The following is a 25,386-nucleotide window of genomic DNA, read 5'->3' as shown; positions in this document are numbered from 1 at the left end:
TTATTGATACTGATGAATTTTATTGCTGATCATAAAAATGACATATAGAATCATAGAAAAATAATATATTAACCATTTTTGATGAGATATCAATTAGCCATGTAAAATTTGCTTCAAAGAAGATGCTCTATGGTGGAAACAAAGTCACAGAGATGTGACTCAATGCCTTTCTTACCATCTTAAGTAGAAGGTTTGAGTAACTATGAAGTTAACTTGTAAGTTATTTAGAATATAATTGATTTTAACAGTTAAATAGTTTGTCATCATTAAACAATGACCTTCATAGGGACATGTAATATCTGTGCAGCTTCTATATGTTATATAATTTATGCTTTTACTTTACATTAGAAATGCATATAAATCTGAATAAGTGTGTAGATAACGGAATTTTCCAAAGATGGCATTAAATATATTTTCCATCCCATATGCTGGTTTCATAATCCAATCTTGTCTCTCCTGCACTGAGAGGTGGAGCACAATTTCTCTCCTTCCTAATGTGGGCTGGCCTTATGATGCCTCTATGAACTAGTAGAATGTGGCAGAAATGGCACAGTCATGACTTTTTAGGATAGTTCAGAAAAGGTTATGCAGCTTTCACCTGATTCTTTAGGGATGCTTGCTGGGAGGTGGGGTGTGGAGAAGCCCAGAGTCATGTTAGTCTGTTTACCCTGAGACCACCATACTGGAGAGGCCACATGCAGCATTCCAGATGACAGTGGAGCAGAGATTGCAGATGACAGCAGTATAAACTGCTGACATGTACATGAACTCCCATGAGTGCTAGCACAGGCTAGTCTTCCCATGACTACAAACCCAGCTGACATCTGACCACAGATGCATGAGAGATTCCAAATGAGAACAGTCCTTCTGAGCCATTCCCAAATTTCCTGACCCTCAAATCAGGAGCAAAAGAAAATTATTTTTTAACCCATCAAGTTTGGGGTAATATTTAGCAGCAATTGTAACAGGAACAAAATGATGTACTAAATTTAATTATTCTTCAATTTGCAACCTCTCATATACATCTAAATTTTTTAATTATAATGCAATATTTTCAAGGCTAGAATGAATTATTTCTTCACTTTCCCAAATTCTGTAAAAGGAGTGCCATTTTCTTTAAAATACGGTTATTTATTAAAGTAAATAAAACTCTTTAAAAATATTTTCAGAAAGTCATTTCTGAAATAAAGGCTAATTAGAAATGTACTTTTTCTTCTGATTGTCCTAGTGATGAACAACATTGTTCTGCTTGCAAATGTCAGCAATCTGATAAATTTCATGTTGAGAAAAGGCCAGGTCATGCTAAAACATCAAGCTTTTTTTTTACCCTGTGACAGGGGTCCAAACTCCAAGATCTATTATAGCTGATTTCCAACAATGTTCTCTGTAATTCTGCCTTCAACATAATAAAGAGAATGGTGATCTACTTCCATTTTTGGCATGTGACTAAAATAATATTTAGAAGCCTCAAGCCCACCAAAAAAACCTTTCTGCTCAAGGTTGGCATGTTTCCTTTTTAAAAGTCGCAACTTTGACTGTGATGGAAGTTAAATTGGGCTTCAAAAATGGAAGACTCTGCCTTTAATTCCATCATCTTTCCTAACTCAAGGAAGGTTTAAGCATCCTAGTTCTATAGTTGGCCTCAGAGGAAAGAAGCAAGTGTGCACAGCAGCTCAATGACTTTTAATTCCCAGTCAGCCATGTTTGCTCCCAGTTTCCAGCTTGATGGGATCAATAATATTGTAGAATTATGACCTCATTTAATCAACAAGCCATGCGTACATTCACTTATTCACTTATCAAGCATTTGTTGATGTTTGAGGACCTACAAAATATAACACATGTTGTTGGGCAGAGGATCTAGAAAGATAATTATCTCCACCTCACCCTCCTGGTAGAGAAAGCAGATGTGTAAATAGGCAATTTAAAGATTTTGAGGTAAATAGAGTAAACAAGGCAACTGCAGATAAGGGCGAAAGCACAGAAGTAGACAAATTGCAGAAGTTGCCTCAAAACCATCTGCAGACTAAGTCAAAGCTTCATTGAACCTTGAGGGTTATGGTTTGGTTGCTACAGGACTTTCTTTTTATTGACTGGATTACAAACTGGTGTAGTTCTTTGTTATCTTTATTTTCAAGGAAATGTATAGTCTTCTTGCTACTCTTTTTAAGGAGAAAAGTTAAGATTAAAATATTTCATGATTTTCCTCTTTCACCCAGGGAATTGATATTCCAGCTAAACTTCCCATCCTGTCCCCTGAGCCAGGGACGATCTCCAAAGGAGAATGCATCACAGCTGTAGACTCAAGCATGGCAAAATGCCTTGATCTCAAACAGCTGCCTTTCTCTTCCTCCTGGGACTGAGAAGGAAAGAAGGGATATATAAGTTCTGTCAGGACAAGGAGACAGACACTTCCTTTGGCCTTCTTTGAGTCCTTCCTTTCTCCTCCCATCTTTATTCTTTGAGTCAGGAGCCTTGGCTATCTGGGTCACATTTGAGCCTTACTTGCATCATCTGAGGATCTGCCATCCCCACTTCTACCCAGTGCTAATTCAGGCAACATAATGTGCATAACAAGAAAAGAATAGCAAACTTTTCCTCCAATCCCCAACCTCCTTCCTTTACCAGCTCTTAGAACTGGGCCTTTGATGCAGCTGAACTCTGAATGAGAATCGCCCTATGCACCCACTGCTGGATAGCCAGGCATAAACTATGAAGAAACTGAACTTCTGGCATTCTGTCTACAAAACAGCCCTGATTCATTCTGCTTGGTGGATTTCATGGAAAATGTCCCTTGTTTTAGGTTTTCTGTTGGAAACCCAGTTGCCCTACAACAAATTTTTCACCAGTTCAAGTAAAATGATTAAGGAGAATAAAGGAAGCAACCCAAGAGTCCATCCCACAGATGACTAGATAAACAAAATGTGGTATTTACATGCAATGGAATATTATTCAGCCTCAAAAAAGGAATGAAGTTCTGATACATGCTTCAACATGAATGAACTCTGAAGACATCATGTTGAGTGAAATAAGTCAGATACAAAAGGATAAATATTACATGATCTCACTTATATGAAATAATTAGAATATGCCAAATTTTTAGTCAGAAACTAGAAAACAGGTTACCAGAGTCCAGGATTGGGATAAGGAATGGATAATTAACTCTTAATTGGTACAGAGTTTCTGTTTAAGATAATGGAAAAGTTTTGGTAATGGATGAGTTTTTAAAATTAGAATATCCTTTGTATTATGAAGCAAATGTTAGGAAACGTTAGTTATTTATAATGCTTACACATGGCAAAATAAAATTTTCCCATCTTCTGTAGCCTTCAACAGAGGTCTAAGTATGCTATTTGTGAATCAAAATATTCTATTATTATAAAATAGCTATATGTTTCATTATTCTCAACTCAACTAAACCAATTGTGTTCAAAGGAATATTGTTATGGAGAACACCAAATTGCTTGATAATTGTGTGTAATTTTCTGACTTGTGACTATTTTTAAAATTGGAGAGATGTGGCCCTCTTTGAGAGAGGGGGGAAGAGGTGCTATTTTGTATCCAGCTTGACAGCCTACACACTAATCAGAGAATCTCAAATTTGAAAGAAAGATAAAAGAAAATATCTGAAATAGCCTCACATTGTTAGCTCACTTTGTCTGAAATGGTAAAATAAATAAACAGCTACTGTGATAAGCATTTTTTCATGTTTTCTATTTCTACCCTATGAAATAAGATATATTCCCATTTATCAAACGGGAATTTCAAAGTACAGCTAGTAAGAGGTAAAGCAGGATTTGAGTTCAAAGGTGTTTAACTGCATAACCCAAGTTCAATCACTATTATATAATTTGAAAAGGTATTTTAAGTCTTTTGAAATTTGTTTTTAAGAAACTTGAAAATGATGCTGAGGCTTATTTGACCTATCAGTGCAAAGCTGTGTGGGTACCATAAGCAGCTGAAATCTGCATTTGATCCAAACATGAATCACTCAACCAAAGGATACACAAGGAAACAAAACTGTCTTTCTTTGGATCCTAAGCACATGCAAGAGAGCATCCAATCTCAATATTAATATTAGGACATTTTTTAAGGATTTGACAAGAATGAGCTGCACTCTGAGTTTATTTTAGCTAATGCATAGAATTCTAAATCTGCTAATTCTGCATTTACTTTAATATTGTTACTTCTTATCAATGCTATGGTTAAAAATAAATTGTTTTATGTTTTAAGAAGATAAAGAAAGAAGATATTGGTCTTATAAAATTCTGCTTCAAATGAGAATAATCAGCTTATAAAATTGCAATCTAAATTGCACCGAGTTCAGCAAAACAACTGAGTTACTATCTATGGAGAGTTCATTACTTGGACAGGCGAGGACATATATTTACTTTCTCAATCCCCTACACCCCAGAAAAATGCATTATAATACTACACTGATTAAGTTAGAACTGGGGACTAGAACAATAAGTGTGTCTTTAGAAGGCCTCAAATTTTCTTGTGGAGTAACTACTTCTTAGTTTTGAACGGACATTTAAGATTTGCTGTTTTTTTTTAACTTTGTCAGAAATACTTCTCAGTGGCAAAAATAATCATTTTAATTTAAATATTATAAATATATAGAATAATAAATATATATTTATTATATTAAATAATATAAATATTATATAATTCTTATATTAATTTTCTTATCTAGTTGGATAATAAGATGTCCAAGGACTATTGTCCTTTCAACACTGTAGTTCCTCTCCTCTCATTAAAAGCTCTGGCAAGGATAATCCTTAAGAAAACATTAGCCTTTGATACAAACAAGCATTAACATTTCTCTTTCCAAAGTGCACTGCATTTTTCTTTATTATAACAATTCAAGAATCACACTCACTAAAGAACATAAAACCAAGAATAAAATAAACTGCATTGCTTTTACTGTACATTAGGTACTCCATTTCTCCTTCCCTGCTTTTTTCCTACCTTTCTTTATCCTTTACTCCATATAATCATTATAAAGAAAAAAATGTATTGAGCTATATTATGAGCCAAGTATTTCACATATATGATATGACCTCAGAGACTGACTGTGGCTTTTCTGCAGATAAAGATTTCAAGGCTCAGAACAGCTTGCCAAGATGGGAAGGTGAACAAGAGTTAGGTAATGAATGGAAAATGTGAGTGGAGTTTTTGTTGTTGTTAAAGACAAGTGGATTGCTCTTTCTTTAAGAAATGTATTTTCTGCTTTAGAATTATCTGATTAAAATTGTTGACATTTAGATATGTACCTTAGAATTAATTAAAACTAACAGTAAACAGGAGGAGCCCATTGCTCATTGGAACTCAGTTCTGCTAGTTAAATATGGTTCTTAAAAAGAAATAATTATTACAAACTTGGCTACTTTCTTACTATATAAAAGTCAGTGAACCTATGTGTAACAAAGTAACAATACTTTGGGCTCTTAGAAAACATATAGCTATAGAAAACCTTGTCATCCAAAAACAAAACAACAACAACAAAACCATACAATGGAGTCCCGGGTCAATGCATTTGATGTCTCCTAAGGTGACATTTTTCTGTTTAGTTTTGAGCAATAAGCTTGTGCCTTTTTCCTGAGAGAGATTTGTAAAAGTTTCCCATAATGCTTTCATCAGAGTCAAACTTTATGAACTATTTATCGTACAAAGTCAAACTATATTTACGGAGAAAATAAAACTTCACTGAATGACTGGCCAACTCTTCCGCCCTGAAAATATTAACCCTGACTGATGATTATATGCCACGATATTATTGATGAACCCTTTAAATCTTGTTCTCAGAGGCAAAGTGAGACGTAACTCGCATCACATTTCTTTAGAACTTGGCCATTTTAGTAACTTCAGAGAAAGTACACAAATAGTATACCTGTCAAATGCTTCAGATTTTTTTGACCCCATTATTTTTCTGCCCAATACTTAACAAAGGTTTCTGGAGAATCTGATGGTAACCTAATTTCCCTCATAGAGACTATACAATTCAAAAGACAATAACCTTACTACTCTTAATATAAGAGTAATATTATAATTATCTTATATTTATATTTATATTTATATTTAAATAATTATATTTATCTTCCTCACCCCTCAGGACCTCAGAGTCTGTCCCATTGTGGGCAATCAATATATTTGTTGAATGAATGAATACATCCATTAAAATAATCCTGCCACCTTTGAAAGCCTTCCTAATATACTTTTTGTTGAGGTTTTAAGTGTCTACACAACATATGTCAGCATTGAAGAAGCTATCTTAAATATCTGGTTTTCAGTTGTTACTATATAACATGCTTTATGTGGTCCTAGGTTCATGTCCGTAGTTTATTCCAACTGTAGAAGTTGGTAGCAATTATCACAATTTTCTCTGCAAAATACTGCTAGAAAGTATGTTCTAAGGCAACATGGGGCTTCTGGCAGGCGTGCCCTGCTATCTTATGGAATTGCTTCCATAAGGGAATACATGGCAGCAAAATCATCCTCTGAGGTTGTTTTTTTTAATTGTTATTGTCTCCAGTAAGAAAATTTACCAAAATAGAAAAAGAAAAATGAAAAAAAAGTATGTGATTCAGCTGTCAGATAAACCAAATTCATTCCCCTTTGGCCTATCTCCACTCCCCTTTGGCCTATCCAAAAGGGGATATTTATCTTTTGGGTGTATTGCTCTTAGATTTACCAAGCCAAATGTTTCCTAAAAGATGATAAATCAAACAGTATTTCAAGTGCAAGGCTAAAGATATATACTCCATGATTATATTGAATATTTAGATCCTAACTTAATTGTAAAAATTTACTTTGAAACTTTCTAAAAAATATAAACAGATGAATTACAAAGTGCCAAAGGTAAAGATAAAACTAAGAGCCAGGGATTAAGAGATTATTTTGGTGCCTGAGAGATAAATTGTTGTTGTAAAACGTTACTTGCTTTTCTCCTGATAACTGCATACGTTACAATTTAGAAATGTTCAAACTCTGTTATCAGGGCTAAGTCAAGAATAGAAAGACTGTCCAGGTTTTCTGAGTATCTAATGCTCCCGAAAACAAATCATAGAATTAAACCACCTCTCTGGAATCATAGAACATAAGATCTTCTTTTGTTCAAAAGTTTATTTTTCATATGGGGGACCATGAAGCCCAGAAAAATAAGTGATTTGTCCAAGATTGCAAAGTGATGGTGCTCTGACTTAAAAAAGAAAGAAGAAAACAAAGACTCCTAACCTCAAAGCTCCTTCTTTTTCTACCCAATTCTGCTTCCTTTACTCCTCATTAGGTGGCACTGTCACTTGCATTTGGAATTGCAGAGATTAAAAGTGAAAATGAGAACCTCTCAGAGAATTCATTCTCATGAATAACATAAACAAGGTAGGTAAACAGAACCTGCAACCCACTCACCCAAGTCAGAGCACTGGACAACTCGAATATGGCATTGACAGCGGAAGGGGCACACTGGTCCCAGGGGCTCTAATTCATGGACATCAGGAAGTTGCACATCTGGGCCTATCCCAGAAGCTTCATCTTCTAGCATAAAGTCAAATAAGCCTCTCTGCTGAAATGGTCCTGCCCAGGAAACTTGTGCAAGCAGGAGAAAGATGATAGTTGCCTTCATGATTTGCCTTATCTATCTTCACAACCAGGGAACCTAGAAAACAAAGGAAAGGTTTAGGAAGAATGCTGTTGCTGAGCTCATGTGCTATTTCTTGCATAATGTCTCACAGAAGAATGAGCATAGAGGAAAGTGTAAAAAAGTTTCCATTTATTATTAGGAAACAGATTAAAATGTATTTGAAAGGCAATATGGTACATTATAGACTTATTTTCACAGGTGTTTTCTTCTGATGAGAAAATTGAATATCATTTAAATCTGCTTGTTTGCATGCTGGCTCTGATTAAAATGAAATACTTTTTGCACCATTTGCAAAATTGCCATGATAGTAAACCATGTTGGACTTTTCAGTGCTCACTCAAAATAAGCCATGCCACAGCCAAGTGAAGTTTTGTCTGTACACATGAGTGGTTTCCAATTTCTCCTTCAGAAATATCTTTGGAAGCCAATCTCATCTCTCCATTCCATTGTAATTACTTTGGTCCAAAATCTTCGCATTACTCCCTAAACCACTACAAGAGCTTCCAACTGGATCTTCCACTCTCTTGCCTCAATCATGTTCTAAAAAATAAATTCATCTTCTACTGAAAACCATTTGTTGCTTTCCCATGGCTCGCCAATAAGTTACACAGTTCCTTGTACTACCTGTAAGTCCATTCACACTTTGGGTCAATTTTTGTTTCTAGCCATATTTCTCCCCATCTTCTCTTCACCCCCAATCCCTGCCTCAACCATGACACTCAAAACTAATTGTCATTTAAGATACCTACCTTGTAAGAGTGTTGTAGAGAGTAAAGGTGATAATGGGCTTCCCTTCTGTCCTTCCTGGCTCATCCACACAGGAATGCTGCTTTCTCCCTCTTGTGTGCTCCCAAAGCACTTGATCTTACCACTTTTAAAGAACTTATCACATTATATTGTAATTTGTTTTGAATGCTTGGTCTGTCCCCCTAAGTAGAGGATGTACTCCTTCAGGGCGTGTCTTATTATTCTTTGCCCTGTACCAAGGCCTTGCAAAATATTTGCACGCAAATGACTCAGTTGACCATCAATTTATTAGCAATAGCAATTATCCAAGTTGTTCTAAGCCACCAATCAATCAGTTTTTTTTAGAACATAAAATAATGCTTTTTTGTTTTTTCACTAATTTCTGGTACAATAAAGTTATCTAATTGAAAACTTCAATTTGGTATAAGCAAGATTCATTTTTAAAATGGAATAGTTAATTTCCCAAACAGAGCAAAAGATCTTTTTAATAAACCAATTAACCCATATGGGGTGAACCCAACTGATTTTTATAGTTTTATAGTTCTTATAACATATTATCTGGTTTTACCAATAGGACTATTGGGGGGAAAAAAAAGGACAAAACATCTGAAGATCTGAAGTACAGATTTGCCGAATCCATACAATATTTATTTTTTCAACAGCATATATATATATATTGCTTATATAAATATTGCTGAGTTGGTTTAGTTGGCTAAAGCGAATAGTTAATTTTTAAAATAAATTTGAATGACAACAAGCAGTTGATCATGTAAAGAGCCTGCAGTCTATTTTTGAGCTGATATATTTTTAAATCTCATTGAAACTGTTCTAAGTATTCCCAAAATATACTGCAGACATGACTTGCCTTTAGGCTCCTTATCTTTATTTTGGATCTGTGTACTTACAAGAATTCATGTTAAAGTTGCACATATACAACTAGAATTAAATAATTTTTTGAGGTATTGGCTGTTAGTAACACATAGAAAAAATAAATAAATATATGGATGTCCTAACCTTAATGCATCTTTGGAAATTTTTGCCTAGTTCCAGTACAGAGGAAGCAATTGATTTTAAATTTTTTTACGTTTTTGTTCTTAGTTTATATTTATTAATATGGTATGTATAAGGTAGCATATATACAACTCAGACTTATGTCTTTTCATTTATAAAATACCATAAAGATTATTATTCACTCTGCCACTTTAAATTCAATATCAAGTTTTTTTCTAGGAGCCTATTGCCACTCAGTTACTTTATTGTCCTTTTAAAGGAGACCCTATTGTTTTGGCAGCATTGGATTGGATCCAAGGGAGTGGTTTTTCTGTCTGTTTCACATTAAAATGCAGTGTTTATGGTTTACCACAAGTTTGCTAGCCTTGCATATTTAATCTCTTACAATTTTGGAAGAAAAACAAAACAAAGTAATTGCAGATTTAATAAATAGCAAAAGGAGTTAATTCAGATGCTGCTTTTTGGTCTTTTCTCCAGAGCAGAAAATGCCTGGTTGTTTGACTAACAACTCATAAAAGGAAATGTTGAACATTAATTCAGAGAAATATTGTAATTTACATTTGTTTACTTTTGTTAAAATCCTGCAAGTTCTTTACATAATGTGTTTTGATAAAACTGATTGCAGAAAGCAGTTTAGAGATTCAATTACTTATATCACTTTCATTTGTTAGTGTGTGTGTGTGTGTGTGTGTGTGTGTGTGTGTGTGTGTGTGTGTGTATTTTAACCCTGAAAGTCCTGGGGATAGAATGGTATGTCCAGAAACTTCATACAAATTACTCCATGGAATAACTTCTTGGAAATTAGTGACACGATACTTGCAGATCAGCATCTTAAAACAATTAATGACTTAGTCATTTCCTTCTTTCCTTAATAAATCAAAAAAATAAACAACGAACAGCAGTTGTTCATGTAAAAACCAAGATGTCTATTTTTGAGATGATTCACTTTTTAAATTTCATTGAAACTGTTTTAAAAAATTCTCAGAATACAGACTTTTTCCTAAATGCTAATTGCTAATATAATTCTGCTACTCTACTAAAGCCACTGCCATGATTTACCAATGTTTTATTTAAAATAATAATTTCTGGCTCCAAAAACTCTTTCAGCCCATTAAATTAACTATGTCGCCGAGATCAATGCTTGTATGATGTCATTTATGCCTTTGGGGTGAATTTCAAAGTTGAAATTCAACCCTCAGGTGATAAATAAAGCTATAAATAGAGAGCAAAATTTAAACCCACCAGCACAGGGTGAATAAAAAATGTCAATAGAATAAAAATAATTAAGGTATATTTTTTAAAAAGAGCACCATTTTCCATAAGTCGGAGCTGCTAAAAGAGGCATTTGGCTCTTTTTCTGGCCAAAACAGCAAGAAGAAAAAGCCACAGGTATTTCATCACTGAGAGTCCTCTTAACTGGTGGTCATCATGTTACCTTATCTTGAAATTAGAAAGAAAAATAACCCACATCCTCATTTTATAATGAATGCATTTTATAATAAAATTCCATTTGCATCAAAAATACCACAAGGGATATTTTTCTGTACATTTAAGAATTCATGCTGCTAAGTTTGAGAGTATTGCAGGTCTCCAATAGTCAGCACAAATATTTCCAATGTTTATTTTCACTTTTCTTGCAATGATTTCTTTTTCTTTTCTAGGGTTGCAGAAATATACATTAGACCTCTATGGCTAATCACCAGAGTTCACTTCTCTGCAGTGTGGAAAGTTCTCAAAGTATACAAAAGTTCAGGAGAGAAGAAGTCATTAAATACACAATCCAAATACAAATGGTATGCTAGTCGAGAATACTTTTCTGTTAACGTTTCCTAAAGACTAAACATTTCATTAGTACAAATATAAAACAAGTCAACATAGATAGTCATGGTGTTGGTTACAGCTTTTTAATACATACTTTGCAAGAATATAAGAGAAAGAACTAAAAAAATGCATTCAACCATTTTACTAAATATTTAACTTCCGTTTAGAAGCAATATCTTTTTTAAAATGCTACGTAAAGATTATTAAAAGTTTAGTACTATCATTTCTTCCGTTCTTCTCACCAAATAATTCCTTTTCCTCTTAACTTGACCGAAGTTTTATTGGTTTGTAGAATAGTTCAGGACAATTACTGAAAGCCATACCTTTGAATCCGGGATTTGCCACAGGAGCCCTCAAAGCTGAGATGTAATTACACTAAATATTCATCCCAAGCAAAAGAGTTTGCAGGTGTAGAAAGGAGGAGGGGGTAGGAGCTGCTCTGTGACTGTCACTAGGTTGAAAACCTCCTGCTTCTACTCCATCGCACAGTTAAAAAATAAAGGTTTCCCTCAATGAACACAATCCCGCTGACACCCACATTAGATCATATGGTAATGATATGTCTCTTGTATTGTAGCCAGAAACTTTATCGGTCTTTTTCTCTCCCCATTTACTTTATAATCCTTTTGCATCTGTTTACAATTCTAAACTGTTTATGTAGTAAAGCCGAGCAACTTGACTTGAAATTTGTCTTTTGTCGTTTCCTTTGCCCAAAAATATTTTAACTAGAGGGTCTGTTTCCCCACCCCCATCCCTACGCCGCTATCCACCCTTACTTGCCTTGTTTATAAGGAACATTTATCATACTCTCCAAAGGACAATTTTTCGTGCTTTCAGGATGTGTAAGTTCAGCAAAAGGAATGAAATTAACCTCGTAGTTATTTTAAATGAGGTCTGTGAAAATAAATATGTAGCCTTCTGTGAAAATACTTGGGTTCTTACTTGCCTTGGAATTTTTATGCAAATTCAAGCACTATGCTATGGAGTTTTCCTGTGTATTTTGAATGTATTTCTAAGGCATCCTGGAAGAAAGCCATAACTTTATATGAAAAGTATGTCACTTATTACTTTCATTACTCATAGTTTAAAATCTTTCCTGTTGCCTGCCAGCTTTTATTTTTGTTTCAATAAAACATGCAAATAGTAGATGTTGGTCACAATTTAATTTAGCCTGTATTTGAAAAATGTGATTTTCATAGACTTTACTTTTATTTAATCTGGAGTTTCGAAAAGGCAGTGGATTCTAAGACTCTTTCCAAATTTCAGTAAATGGGGGTGGGGGGTGGGGGGTGGAGAAAATGCAAATACAAGGAAATGTATTTATTTAGCCTCTGGAAAGCTTTTCTGAGTTTTTGTAATTCCCTTGCTAGATGTTAGCTCTCTCTGTGTAAGTCCCTATGTTTTGACTTGTATCTTTATGCTCTAGCCCCTAGGCTGTTCCCAGCTGGAAACTTGAAATCATCTGTGAAAAATGAGAGAATAACTCCCCTTTATATCCCCCAACCTCTCTCCTTCCCCTCCTCTCACACTCTAACTCTATATTCTACAGCAAATATTCTATTGCTTTGATAAAATTGAAGGAATTAAATTCTTGAGTGGGTATTTAATGGAGGGGGAGGTGTGTTACAACAGTGTAATGTGCTTTTTTCCCAATTCCAGTCTCCCCAATTTTAATATCTTACCCCACTCTCCCTCTCCCTAACATTTAATAACCACGTATCCAGTTATTCTAATGGTTTATAAAAGGGCAAATATTATTTTGCTGGATACTGGTGCAAAGTCCCTGATCATCTCACCGGGAATTAATTAGTTTCCTCCTCTGCACACCTATTGCATGGCTTTTATCTCTTTTTTATGACACAGAATCCCTTCTACCTTGTATTATAGTAATTCATATATGTGCTCTACTCCAAGTGAGATAGCCTACTGTGCTCGTATTTGTAGAGTCTCTGCACCCAGCATAGTTCATGATAGATAGTAAATGCTCAAGAAACTTTTGATGGATGATTAGATGAAAAAAATCAAAGCATCAGTTATGGATCTTACCTTGGGTGACAGTTTTGCCCAGCCTGGTTTAGCTCCTTATTTTAACTTAAACCTATTGAAATATATGTTGCAAATAATGGCAATAAATGTTACCTGAAAAAAGAAGGAAGGCAGAGGGGGATTAAAAAAGAAAGTTGAAGGAGGCTAGGAGGAGAAGGGAGAGAAGTAAGAGGAGAAGCAGGAAAAAGTAGAGAAGATGACGTTACCTTGATACATAGACCATTTTACATTTATAAATCATAACCATTTTGATTAAGGTTCACATCCTGATTTTTCTCCCATAGTAGCCCTTATGAACTCTGGCAATTTAACATTTCTGATTCTCAGTTTCCATATCTGGAAAATGGGTGAAAAGCAGTACCTACTTCATAGTATCGGTGTGAAGATGAAATGGAAAAAACTATAGGAAGCATTTAATTCAGAGCATAGTCTTATTAGTTAAGTTCTCTTTGAATGTTAGACTTTTACTATATTCTGATGTTTTCCACAGCAATCTTTTGAGTTGGACAAGGGAAATATTATTTACTATTTCCATTTTAAGATAAGAAAATTGAAGCCCATTGTCTTTCCCAAATTCACAGAGCTCTAAGAAGCAAAGCAGAAACTAATATCCATTTTTCTCTCACATAATCCAGTGATCTTTTGCACTTTATAATCCATTTTAAGAAATATCAAACTCTATGATAAAGATATTAATTACAAAAATTCGGGGGTAACATGCCTTTTGAGGCTATTTTAAAAGCAGTGACCAAGTAATATACTTTATGCAATTTATTTATATTTTTGAAAAAATAGAAATGTAAAGATTTCCATTTTTTTTAATTTTAATAACCACCTTACTTCCAAAATCCCAAGCATTTTCTCATACATAATCTCACTTAAAATCTTTATGTTTAATCAGATGTTAAGTTACATATATTGTCATACCCATTTTTAGGTTGAAGAAACAAAGTCACTATAAAGAAATATGCAGCTCAGCTGCAAAGAGGTTGTAGCACTATCACCAGAATCCTGGTCTTTGCAATCTAACTTGAAGCAGAACAATTTTGAGGCTGGATTTAATGCCTGTGTAGAGATTGCTTAAGTTCCTCCTGGCTTGGAATGTTTGGGTAGGGTTCACTGAAGCCTTGGCTGTTGTATAGATACTTGAATTACTCAAATTCAGAGCACATAACCACATCTGCTGTTAAAACCACTTAATCCGGGTTTCTACTGACAATCCACTGGCTAACAGGGTAACTATACTCTGCATCTTGTCAAAGTTCATTTCAAGGCTAGTCTTTCTTTCTCATCACCTCACAAATACAAGTGATTTAAACTATACCTGCGTATTAAGGATGTGAAGAATTCCAGAGCTTAGAGAAGTCTCCTCCTGACACCCTTTTATTTTCTAAGAGGTCTGGAAGCAAGTGAATATCTTCACTAACCCAATGTGACTGGTTTATTCTTAGACTGACTCTTCAAAGTCAAGTCAGAGGCTGGAATGAACGGTTGTCTTGCTCTATACTTTGCCAACAGACGGATTTCTCCCCTAGCCACAAAAGAAGGGTAGGGTGGAATTGCAGACAGCCATGAGTGCAGGGTGGCTTGAAACAGAATTTGGTAGTTGTAAATTTTTATCTTGGCCACTTTCTTTCTTCCCCACATGCCTCTAGTCTCCTGATCCAGCACCATTGTGTTCAGTGTCCTTCTGCTGGCCCCCTATTCCACAACTATGCCCTACACATTTATCTCAAAAATCCTGCATGACACAATTTCCATTGTTGCTACTGTTGTTATTATCTAACCATTCCTTGGAGGGTGCGGTTCAATTCTTAGTCTATTGCAAGTCTCACATAAAAATGCACTGTTTTGAATTTTAGTCTTTAAGACCTCAGTTAATATGATGACATATTGTACTTTAAGGGACTGAATTGTTAGATGGAGAGAGGAATACGAATAGCTCTATTGGTCAATATGATTGACTTCCCAACATATATTCCACTTCATATAATTAGCCCATTTAATTATTACCCCATTCCTCTTTGCCAGTTAGTTTAGGAAAGGATCATTGATTAGTTTAGGAATGGGCCATCAATCCTGGCCATTGATGTCATGAAGGGAAGTCAATTGTTGGCATTTCATTAAGTTGAATATTATGAAGACTTGGACCCTTTTCTTCCCTGGATATTTTTATATTTTGACTCAATGCCTGGAACTTCTGCAGCCACATTGTGATAATGAGGAGACACAGGCCGGTGGGAAAAGTTGATCCACTGGGAGCAGAGGAGAGATAAGACAGTATTTTTGAGTTGCCGAATCAACGCCTCTGGGCATCATGTTACATGAGATGAAATATTTCCCAATAGTTTAGGATTCAGCAGGTTTTTTTTTTTTTTGTTTTTTTTTTTTTGTTTTGAAAGGGCTGAATAGTAAATATTTTAGGCTCTGCAGGCCATAAGGTCTCTATAGCAACTGCCACTATACCACAGAAGCAGTCATAGATAATAAAGTAAATAAATGGGTGTGCCGGTTTGAATGTATTATGTCCCCCAGAAAAAGCCATATTCTTTGATGAAATCTTGTGGGGCAGACAGAATAGTGGGGATTAAGTTGCAACGTTTGAATTAGGTTGTTTGCATGGAGATGCGCCCCACCCAATTGTAGATGATAACTGATGCGATATTTCTATGGAGGCATGGCCCCACCCATTCGGGGTGGGCCTTGATCAGTGGAGCCATATAAATGAGCTGGATCAAGGAGAGAAAACTGAGTGCAGCTGTGAGTGATGTTTTGAAGAGGAGCAAGCTTGCTAGAGAGGAATGTCCTGGGAAAGAGCCCTTTTGAAACCAGAACTTTGGAGCAGATGCCAACCGCATGCCTTCCCAGCTAACAGAGGTTTTCCGGACACCATTGGGCATCCTCCAGCGAAGGTACCCGATTACTGATGTGTTACCTTGGACACTTTATGGCCTTTAGAAAGTAACTGTGTAGTCAAATAAACCCCCTTTTTATAAAAGCCAATCCATCCCTGGTGTTTTGCATTCTGCAGCATTAGCAAACAAGGACAATGGGTATAGTGGTGTTCCAGTAAAACTTTATTCATAAAAACAGGTCAAATTTGATCCAAAGGTAGTAGTTTGCTGACTTCTAGTTTAAGCCTATTTGTGCTAGGGTTTTTTGTCACTGGCATTTAAAAGCACCCTAAATCTGTTCCTGGGGATATTTAGAAAGGGCAGACGCATGATCACGTAAAAGCTGAATTACTAGAGAGGGCTTTCAAGTTTTTTCCAGCACAGAAATTCAATTATTTTAAACATGATGTATAATGGTTATATTGATGAGTTGAATATTTTTGGCAAAGCAGAGCTATGGCAAAATGTCAGGGTCAATTAATCTCTCGCATTTCTATTTCCACTGTTGGACACAAAAACTACAAGGGTTCTCTTTTGGCATTTGTAACCTCAAAAGTATAACCTTGCCCTTCCACAGTCTTTCTAATATCCATTGAGCATTAGCTCAGTGAAGGAAGCTCCGTGATTTTGGTTTGTTAAAGCTGCCGAAATGCAATATACCAGAAATGGGTTGGCTTTCAACAATGGGGATTTATTAACCTACAATTTGCAGATCTTGGGCCATGATAATGTCCAACTCAATGCATCAACAGAATGACTCCTGGACTCTGAAGACAGGCTGCTGGCATCTGGGACACCTCTGGCTCATGGCAAGGTACATGGTGACATCTGCCTGTCCTTATCTCCCAGGTTTCATTGCTTTCAGCTTCTGGCTTCAGTGGCTCACTCTCTCGGCTTCTCTGTGCTCTTCTCTGTGAGCATCGCTTATATTTCATCTCTTAGCTTCTGTATGTGTTTTATCCTCTTATAAAGGACTACAGTGAGAAGATTAAGACCCACCCTGAACGAAGTATGTCACATCTCCATTGAAATAACCTAATCAAAAGGTCCCACCCACAGGAAGAGATTCAAAGAACATGACCTTTTCTAGGGTACATACAACTTCAAACTACCACACTCAGTATTGTCTTTGGAATGAGAAAAGCTATTTGGAGGATCTCTCTTGGAACTTAGTGTAAGCAAGTAGGAAAATGCAGTGACTACAAATTTCAACAGACTCTATAGACTATCTGCCTGGTCAAATCCTGACTGTCAATTTAAGAGCTCTGTGACCTTGCGCAAGTGACTTAGCCTCTCTACAGCTACAAAATCTGTGTAACTATAGCATTACCTCCTTCACAGGTTTGTGGTGAGGTTTATTAAAGGTTAATACATAAAGCATTTAGAGCTGGGCCTGAAACATCTCAAACAATGCATAAGTATTGTTACTTTTGCTGCAGCAGTGGTCCTTGTGGCGGTGGTTGTTACAAACCTTTCCTTGGAAGCCATAGTCCAATAACCAGACTCCATCCTTTTTCTAGCCCAAGGAATTTTCTGCCTAACTACCGAAGAAATCACCTAAACCATCATGTAGTTGGAAGTCAAGGACGTTGCAGTTAGATAAATTTGATTTTAAACCTCCACTTTGTTCTTATTAAATAACTGTCTGGCTTTCCCTATGAATAACATTTTACTGGGTTCCAAGTCCCACCAAAATCTAATCAGGGCTTTACAGAATCCATTGGTCCCAGGTTAAGAAGCTCTGCTCTGAACACTAAAGGAGAAATGAGGACAGAGACAGGGATGGGATAAGTAATTTATCGAGAGAAGGAAAAGGTACAGAGAGATGAACGTCCCTTTCAGTGCAAGGAGAATTTCAATTGTTAATTCGTTAATTCTTTCTTTTATTGGGTGCTCAGGAGCATCTCCTTTGTCAGTCATGGTCAGATGGTTTATTGATATTTTCATACTATTAATCAATCAGTTTGAACTTGGATAACAAGCCAACAGTTATTGACTATCTAGTAGTATGTGCAAGGCACCTACTTCTCTCTGCTAAATATCACGAAATAATCAGTAATCAGTTAGCAAATACTGACAAAGAATATATGGGAGAAAACATTAACGCTAGACTCTATGGAAGATATCAATAAATACAAAGTACAAAGTAAAGGGTATGACCCCAAAGTATTTACACTGTCATAAGGAGATGAGACATGAATAGAGAATATATATGTATATATGTTAATAACATTTTAGGGTTGTAATATTAGGAAATGTATAACACATTACATAATTCCTGGTAAAGGAAAGTATGATATAGAGAAAAATAGTTATCAATTCAGAGGAGGGAGGGGGAAAAGATCACTTGACACCTGAGTGGTAGGTAAGTGTTTATGGAGAATAAGGTACAATTTGAGCTCAGTCCCAAGGGATAAAAGAATGTGCATGGGGTAAAATAAGAGAGAAGACTTTCCAGGCTGGCGGAACAGCACTATGAAACCCTCAGCAGTAAGCAATTAAATCAGTTTGGCTTAGTGGACGCTTGGTTTCAAAGAAGCCCTGAGCTCCTTCAGGTAACGCTGTGGCTTTATCATCACTGTGTCTGCAACAGCTGTCATGGCTTCTGACATGTCAGTCACCCAATATCTTTATAGAAATAACCAAAGGGGGATAAGGAAAGAAATGAATGTATAGTCTGGCTGTAGAACATGTGGAAAGACTCCCGTAGGGGGCTTATTCACTTATTCATTCATTTGTTCAGGACATATGTTTTAGTGCTTAGTATGCGCCAATTACTGTGCTAGATGCTGGATGTTAAGGAAGGTTTTGATTGAGATAATAACATGATAAAAGTTTTATTTTAGTATATCAGATTTTGCAAATATATGCAGAGTGGTAAAACTAGAATGAAAGAAACCACTCGGGAGGGTATTGCTCTAGTCTCAGTGTATTAATATCTGAGCAACAAGAAGATGAACAAGGCAAAAATAGTGTCTTTGTTTGGGAAGCTGCTGTATTATAGTAATGATAAATGTTCAAAGCATTTCTTCTATGCCAGGCACTGTCGCATGTACTTTACATGAGTTATCGTAATTAAAGCTCATGGTAACCCTATCAGTTGGGCCCTGTACTGATGACTTTTCTGAGGTGGGAACTGAATAGAAAGGAGATCAAGGAATTTTGCTATTGAGTGATGGAGCCATGTACTCTAGACACTGTTCTGTTCAATACTCCAACCAGTTGCTTCTGTGATATAAGCAATACCAGGGAAAGAGTTGACTATTGGAGCTCCTGCTTTGCTTTATTGTCACCTCTGAGAAGAACATTCTTTGAATGGAAAATAGCAACATGCAGACATAATTAAGTTGATACATACTAAAATCATATTTTATGTGAATTCAAGCTTTAGGGTACTAAATAATTTGTAGCCTTGATATTGACTCTAGTATGAAGAAGTATGGAGAAATCATGCAATCTGAATTAAGGGATGAAAGAAAGAAGGAAGGACTAATACAGAATCTTCCTTTGGCTGAATTCTCATATGGGGAAGGACCTTGGGTTGAATGAAGGTTTCTTACACTGAGTTACAGAAGAAATGTTGGTATTTGACATATGAGACCAGCTTTGTAGCTGTTTGTATTGGAAATGGGTGGAAACTACAAAAGAGAAGGATAAAAGCCAGGCACCACCTGGCAGACCACCACGCTGCCTAGCGCTTCTGGAGGTTTGCATTATCAGTTGACTAGTGTCGCTGGAAATAAGGCCTGTTATCATAAACTCTCCAAAGCAGACTCTTTAGCAATGCTAATATTCCTTTTCAAACAAAGAAAAGTATCCTGTGTAAAGATGAGAGCTGAGGCCAAACAGGAGACAAAATAAAATAGAATAATATGCAATGCCTGAATTGTAGGAAGTGAAGACAATCCTAGATTTGTAATTTCCTTGAGCACACAGATCCTGGGACCCAACTGTCCACATTTCATTTTCGGTTCTGCCACCGACTGTCTATGTGACCTTAGGTAGTTTGTCCATTAATGCATTGATAAAAAGTGTCAATACTTGTAACATATTTGGAACAGAACCTGTCCTATAAGACATGCTAAGTTTATATCGAGCAAAGAAAATTTCAAAAGGGGCTGAGGATTTTAAAGATTGTTTTCTTCTTCTTCCACTTTATTCATTCTCTAGCCTGAAAGCCATGTTCTGTTTAGTTAGGAGAATTCAAATGCAAGTCATGTCTGTGCAGTGCGTATTTATGGCATGGCACTTATTTGGTTGGTAAATATTCTCCTTTCAATTTACCCTGTATCCTAGGAAAAGTAAATGCTCCACCATGGAATACAGACCTCCAGAATTTAAGTAGGCAAATGAAAAGTTTTATTCTATATCTTTAGAGCTGTACAATAAAATAATGAGTTAGAGAAGTTTTTCTGAGATAGTTACAGCCTCTTGGGAACAATTTGATTTGAGTTGCGTTGTCCCTCTCATGGCAATAATTTGTCCACTGTAGTTTGCCTTGCTATTCTTTAATAAGAGTTATTTAGCTAACGATTCATGAGATGAAGTTTTGATGAAGATACGTATTAACATGACAAAGTAGAACGTGCCTTTCTGTTTGAAGCATATAAGCATTTTTACTTTTGGAAACAATCCTGTATCTTGAATAAATCCACTACACATACCTGAGGAAAATTACCATTTAGAAATAATTTATGTGCCTGTTCTTTATAGAACGTTGTCTGAGGATATCATTTATAAAAGCATTAAATCACTAAGATACATGCTTACTATATAATTATGAGCCAGTGGGGGTAACAAATGAAAATTGAGGCATGATGGCATTTGGTGGTTCAGGTTTAATTCTCTTTGGTACATTTTTCATCAAAAGGTTGGCGTCTCATGAAACATCTTCATTCCTGGAGGACAGTTTCAATAACTTCTCTACATTATTCATGGTCTGACACAATACAGAATCCAACAAGAAACAGAATACTTAATTCTTGCTGTAGGCCAAGAACCATTTTGTGCTATAAAAACAACTCTCTAAATAGGTGATTTCCTTCTGAATGATAAGAACAGTATGTGCTTTTCTGAGGGGAGTGAAACCACGTAGTGGAAGCTGCTGAGCTATTTACAGGAAATACTGTGAGCATTTTTAAATTTTAATTCCATGTGGTTGCAAACTTTGTTGCCAGCTGGCAATTAAAAAGTGATGGCATCAACATTACATTAATGAGCATTTAATGATACCTTTGCAAATCCAAGGCATTCAGGGGCTTTTGGTGAGCTAGTTTCTCTTTTAGACTTTAAATGAAAGGAGACTGGAGAGGGAAGAAACTCTCAGAGGCAATGAAAAAACCAACACTATATTTCTTCAAGGGAGAAGCTTCTTCTAGAACGTAAGCCCTGGCTTCGGTAAATAAATCCTGATAGACAATATGGGAGCTTTCTATGATCATAGAAATTTGGTGTAGTTTAGAGACACTTAACATTCTTTATTTATAAATTCAGTACCAAACAAAAGCTGTCTTGGGAGAGACAAAGGTTACTTTCATTCACAATTCAAAATCCTCACTCAGTTCACTCCGAACCTAATTCATACTAAGACATCCTAGATTTGGCTACAGAATGCATGCTTCATAAAGCATGGAGTATTTGTCCTTTTTGCTCACTGTTGTATCTTTTATGCCTAAAATAGATATGGCATGTGGTGGGGTTCTGTACATATTTGTTGAATATTAGCCCTTTAGGATCTAAAATTCCATAACCTAAAAACACACAAATTCAATTCTTCCATATTCTGTCTATTTAAACAACTAGAAGAACCTCTCTTTACTGGCAAAGGCCTGTTAATTGGCATAGGGTAAGTTTTAAGTTCCACTCAAACTGAGCATCCATGCCAAGTGGTATTTTGAAGACCTCAGTGCTTCCAGTTTTCCTGTCTCTGCTTGAGAGTCTGGACTTCACCATTCCAATCAGCTCTCCTCAGAACCCCACAAATGATCTCTAGGCATCCACCCATTGCATCTGCAAAACTCTTTGTGATTCTATTTCTTTACTGCACCTCCACTTCCATCTCCATATCCCAAGGCTTCTCCAAAACTTCATCTTTTCCATCAACGCCATCATTTTCCCCATAACTCAGTGATCCTCAAAATTCAATCAGTTGATGAGCAACTTCATAACTTACCACTCTTGCTATTGTTTACTTAATAATTATTGGTCTAAATAAAAATAAAGTGTGCAAAATCATGAGGCTGTATTCTAGTCACATTTTTGTTATATTTTAAAATAAATACACACTTGCTATAGTAAAACTATTCTTGTACCAACCAAAATTACATAGCCTAATATCAATGGTATTATGTTCTACTTTTGGGAAAATATTTTAGTAATCCCTGACCCAATGTTCTTAAATCCAAACTCTAAGACTCTATATTTAACTTACTTATGGTAATGAACAACCCATAATGCATGCCAGGCAGCTAGATGTCTGAAGGGGACCATCTGAAGCCCTCTCCAGTTTGCTGGGGTGAGGTCAGAAACGTATCTTGAGTTCCTCAAGCTGGTGAGGTCATCCAAACCTCTGTCCCTAATGTCACAGGGTATTAAAAAGGCAGCATTAAAAAGGCCTCATTAATTTCATGACATGGGTCCCAGGTTGATTACCCATCATGATCTTATTGTATGAAGTTACCTGGAGAAACAGTGCCAGACCATGATTCATGGACCTAATAGATTGCCTTATTCAATCTCTTTTCTCGTTTCCAGACAGCACCTCCATATTTTTCCTGATACTTTGGACACTTATGTGTATAAAATCAGAGCTGTCTTAAACTGAGTTTCCAGAAAGCAGACATGAGACAGAGATTGCTTGCAGAAAGTTGATTCAGGAATGCTCTCAAAAGCAATACTTGTAAGAAATAGAGGGGAGCTGGATTAGTCAGAGAAAAAAGTTGAACTCTATGCAGTCAAAACAGAAGTCTCAGCTGATCCCATGGAAAATTCTAGAGCTAGGAGAATTTTTAAATTGACTAGAATTCAACAAGGTAGCCATGTTTCTGTAACCCAACATTGACCTGACACAGAATGCAAATTGCCCTTGGAAGGAAGCACTTTAAGAAGTTCATTCCATTATCATCTGGCTTCTATTATTTTTAATGAAAATTCCACAGACTTTTTCATCATTGTCCCTTTTTGTGGAATGAGTGTTTATTCTCTAAGTGCTTTTAAGAATTTTTCTTTATCATTGGTTTTCAGTAATTTGTTTATTATGTGCTTTGGTGTTGTTTTCTTTGTGTGTTTGCTCTTCAAGATTCATTGAGTGTCTTGAATTGGTTTATATTTTTGAACAAATTTTGAAAAAATATTAGCCATTAGTTCTTTAAATAAATACTTTTCCATCCACTTTCCTTTTGGACTCCAATTATACATAGGTAGGACAGATTTATAGTTTTTCACAGGTCACTGAGTCTCTATTTTTTTGACTTATTTCTATTATTTGGTTTTGATAGTTTCTATTGTTATGTCTTCAAATTTGCAGTTTTTTGTTCATTTTATTATGCATCTGCTAATCTGTTCTTAATGCCATAAAAAGATTTTTTATTGTAGATATTATATTGGTTACTTCTGGAAATTGTATTTGGTTATATTTTATAATCATAATCAGATTTTCCTTTAAATTCTTGAATACAACTATTTTAACAGCTGTGTGCTAATTCTATCATCTCTGTCCTTTTCTTTGTCAATTTCCAATGTCTTAAGTTTTTCTCCTGATTATGAGTCACATTTTCTTTCTTCTTCATATGTCTAGTAATTTTTTATTGGATATTGTATATTGTTAAATTGAAGAAGTAGAAAATATGAGTTTTATTGTTTTCCTCTAATGAGTGTTGAGTTTTGCTTTGGAGGCAGTTAATTTTCTTGGAGATTAGGTGTGTTGTTTCAAGGCTTGGTAAGGTGACAAGGAAATCCTTTGCTTTTTGACTGATTTAGCCCTCCTCTTAAGGCATGATCCTACTACAGACTCTACTGAATGCCCTGTGGATTCAACAAGGACTTTTTATTCTTACTCGTCAGAACTCATTATCTCCCAGCCCCATGTGAGCTCTGGAAATTTTTCAGCTTACAGATCTTGGTGACTTTTGCTTTCTCCAGTAGTTGTTTTCAGCCTTGACTCATGGGGTTTCAACCTTGGGATGTTTAGCTATATGTTACTTGAAAACTCAAGATAACATTATGCAAATTCCTGGAACTCTTTCTGTGTGAAGATTTCTCCTCTCTAACACTTTTCCCTGCAAACTTCAACTGCCTTGACCTCCCTGAACCCTGATTTCTGTCTCCTCAACTCCGAGTGACCACTGTGTTTTGCATAGCTGCCTCATTTGGTGCCATGTGATGGAAAGATCTTTCAATTAGAGAACTGGGGTGATTATAGGATTTACTTTGTATTCTTTAATCTCTGTCTAGCATTATAGTCATGCATTGCCTGTTTTCGCATGCCTGATTACAGTTATTTAATATATATTGCTTAGTTTTCTAGTTATTTACAGTGACTGGGCTGGAACATGTGGAGAATGACCAACATTGTTCTTTTTCCACATCATGCTTACATATGGAAAGACTGAACTTTATTATAACAGAGTGATCCCAAGGTCATCAGATATCTCATAGTGTAGCCCAGGGCTCCAAGAGACTACAATGGAAGCTGCTAGTCATTCCAAAAAGTAGGTCCAGAACTGGCACAATATAATTTCTACCACACCATATGCTCAAGTCAGTCACAAGCAAGCCCATATTCAAGGGGAAGGGAAATAGACCTCACCTCTTGAAGGGAGGCTGCTAAAAGAATTGGTGGATATCTTTAATCCAACACAGGCACTGTTCTCAGACATTTAAGAAGTCTCAGGTCATTCTGTTTTTTAATCCTTAATCCTTTTTCTCTTTAGAAAGTTTAGGAATTTTCTTTCTCTCCTATTGCTTTGAAATTTATTGGTAATATGCCTTAGTATTACTTTGCTTTTCATAGGCCTTACAATTTGGAGACTCATGTCCTTTAATTCTGGGAAATTGACTTGAATTATGTTCTTTGATGCATTCCCCCTCCATCATTGTATCTGTTCTTTTCTTTTGTAAATCTTACAATATGCATGTTAGACATCTGAACTAATTTCCCAATATGCTTACATTTTTTATTAATTCTCCTTTTATTTATTTATTTATTTATTTATTTATTTATTTTTA

At 35.8% G+C, this 25,386-nt stretch overlaps 1 protein-coding gene across 2 annotated transcripts in view; it reads right to left on the bottom strand.

Annotated features, from left to right (window-relative positions):
- DCN (decorin) overlaps positions 1-11,766 on the bottom strand; it is a 32,871-nt gene extending 21,105 nt beyond the window's left edge. Inside the window, exons 1-2 of one of the 2 annotated variants that reach the window (XM_037847622.1) lie at positions 11,545-11,766; positions 7,411-7,657 (exon numbers count right to left, since the gene is read on the bottom strand). In XM_037847622.1, the coding sequence (XP_037703550.1) occupies positions 7,411-7,624 (214 nt within the window). In that variant the 5' untranslated portion in view covers positions 7,625-7,657; positions 11,545-11,766. Of the gene's footprint in view, positions 1-7,410; positions 7,658-8,391; positions 8,542-11,544 lie in introns of those variants that run through there. The other variant, XM_037847623.1, reaches the window with a different exon arrangement.
- Positions 11,767-25,386: the final 13,620 nt, after the last annotated feature.

This window comes from Choloepus didactylus, chromosome 8 (assembly GCF_015220235.1).
Source record: "Choloepus didactylus isolate mChoDid1 chromosome 8, mChoDid1.pri, whole genome shotgun sequence".
Lineage (NCBI taxonomy): Eukaryota > Metazoa > Chordata > Mammalia > Pilosa > Megalonychidae > Choloepus > Choloepus didactylus.
Note: the sequence above shows the minus strand (reverse complement) of the source record. Positions and strands in the feature narration are given on the sequence as shown.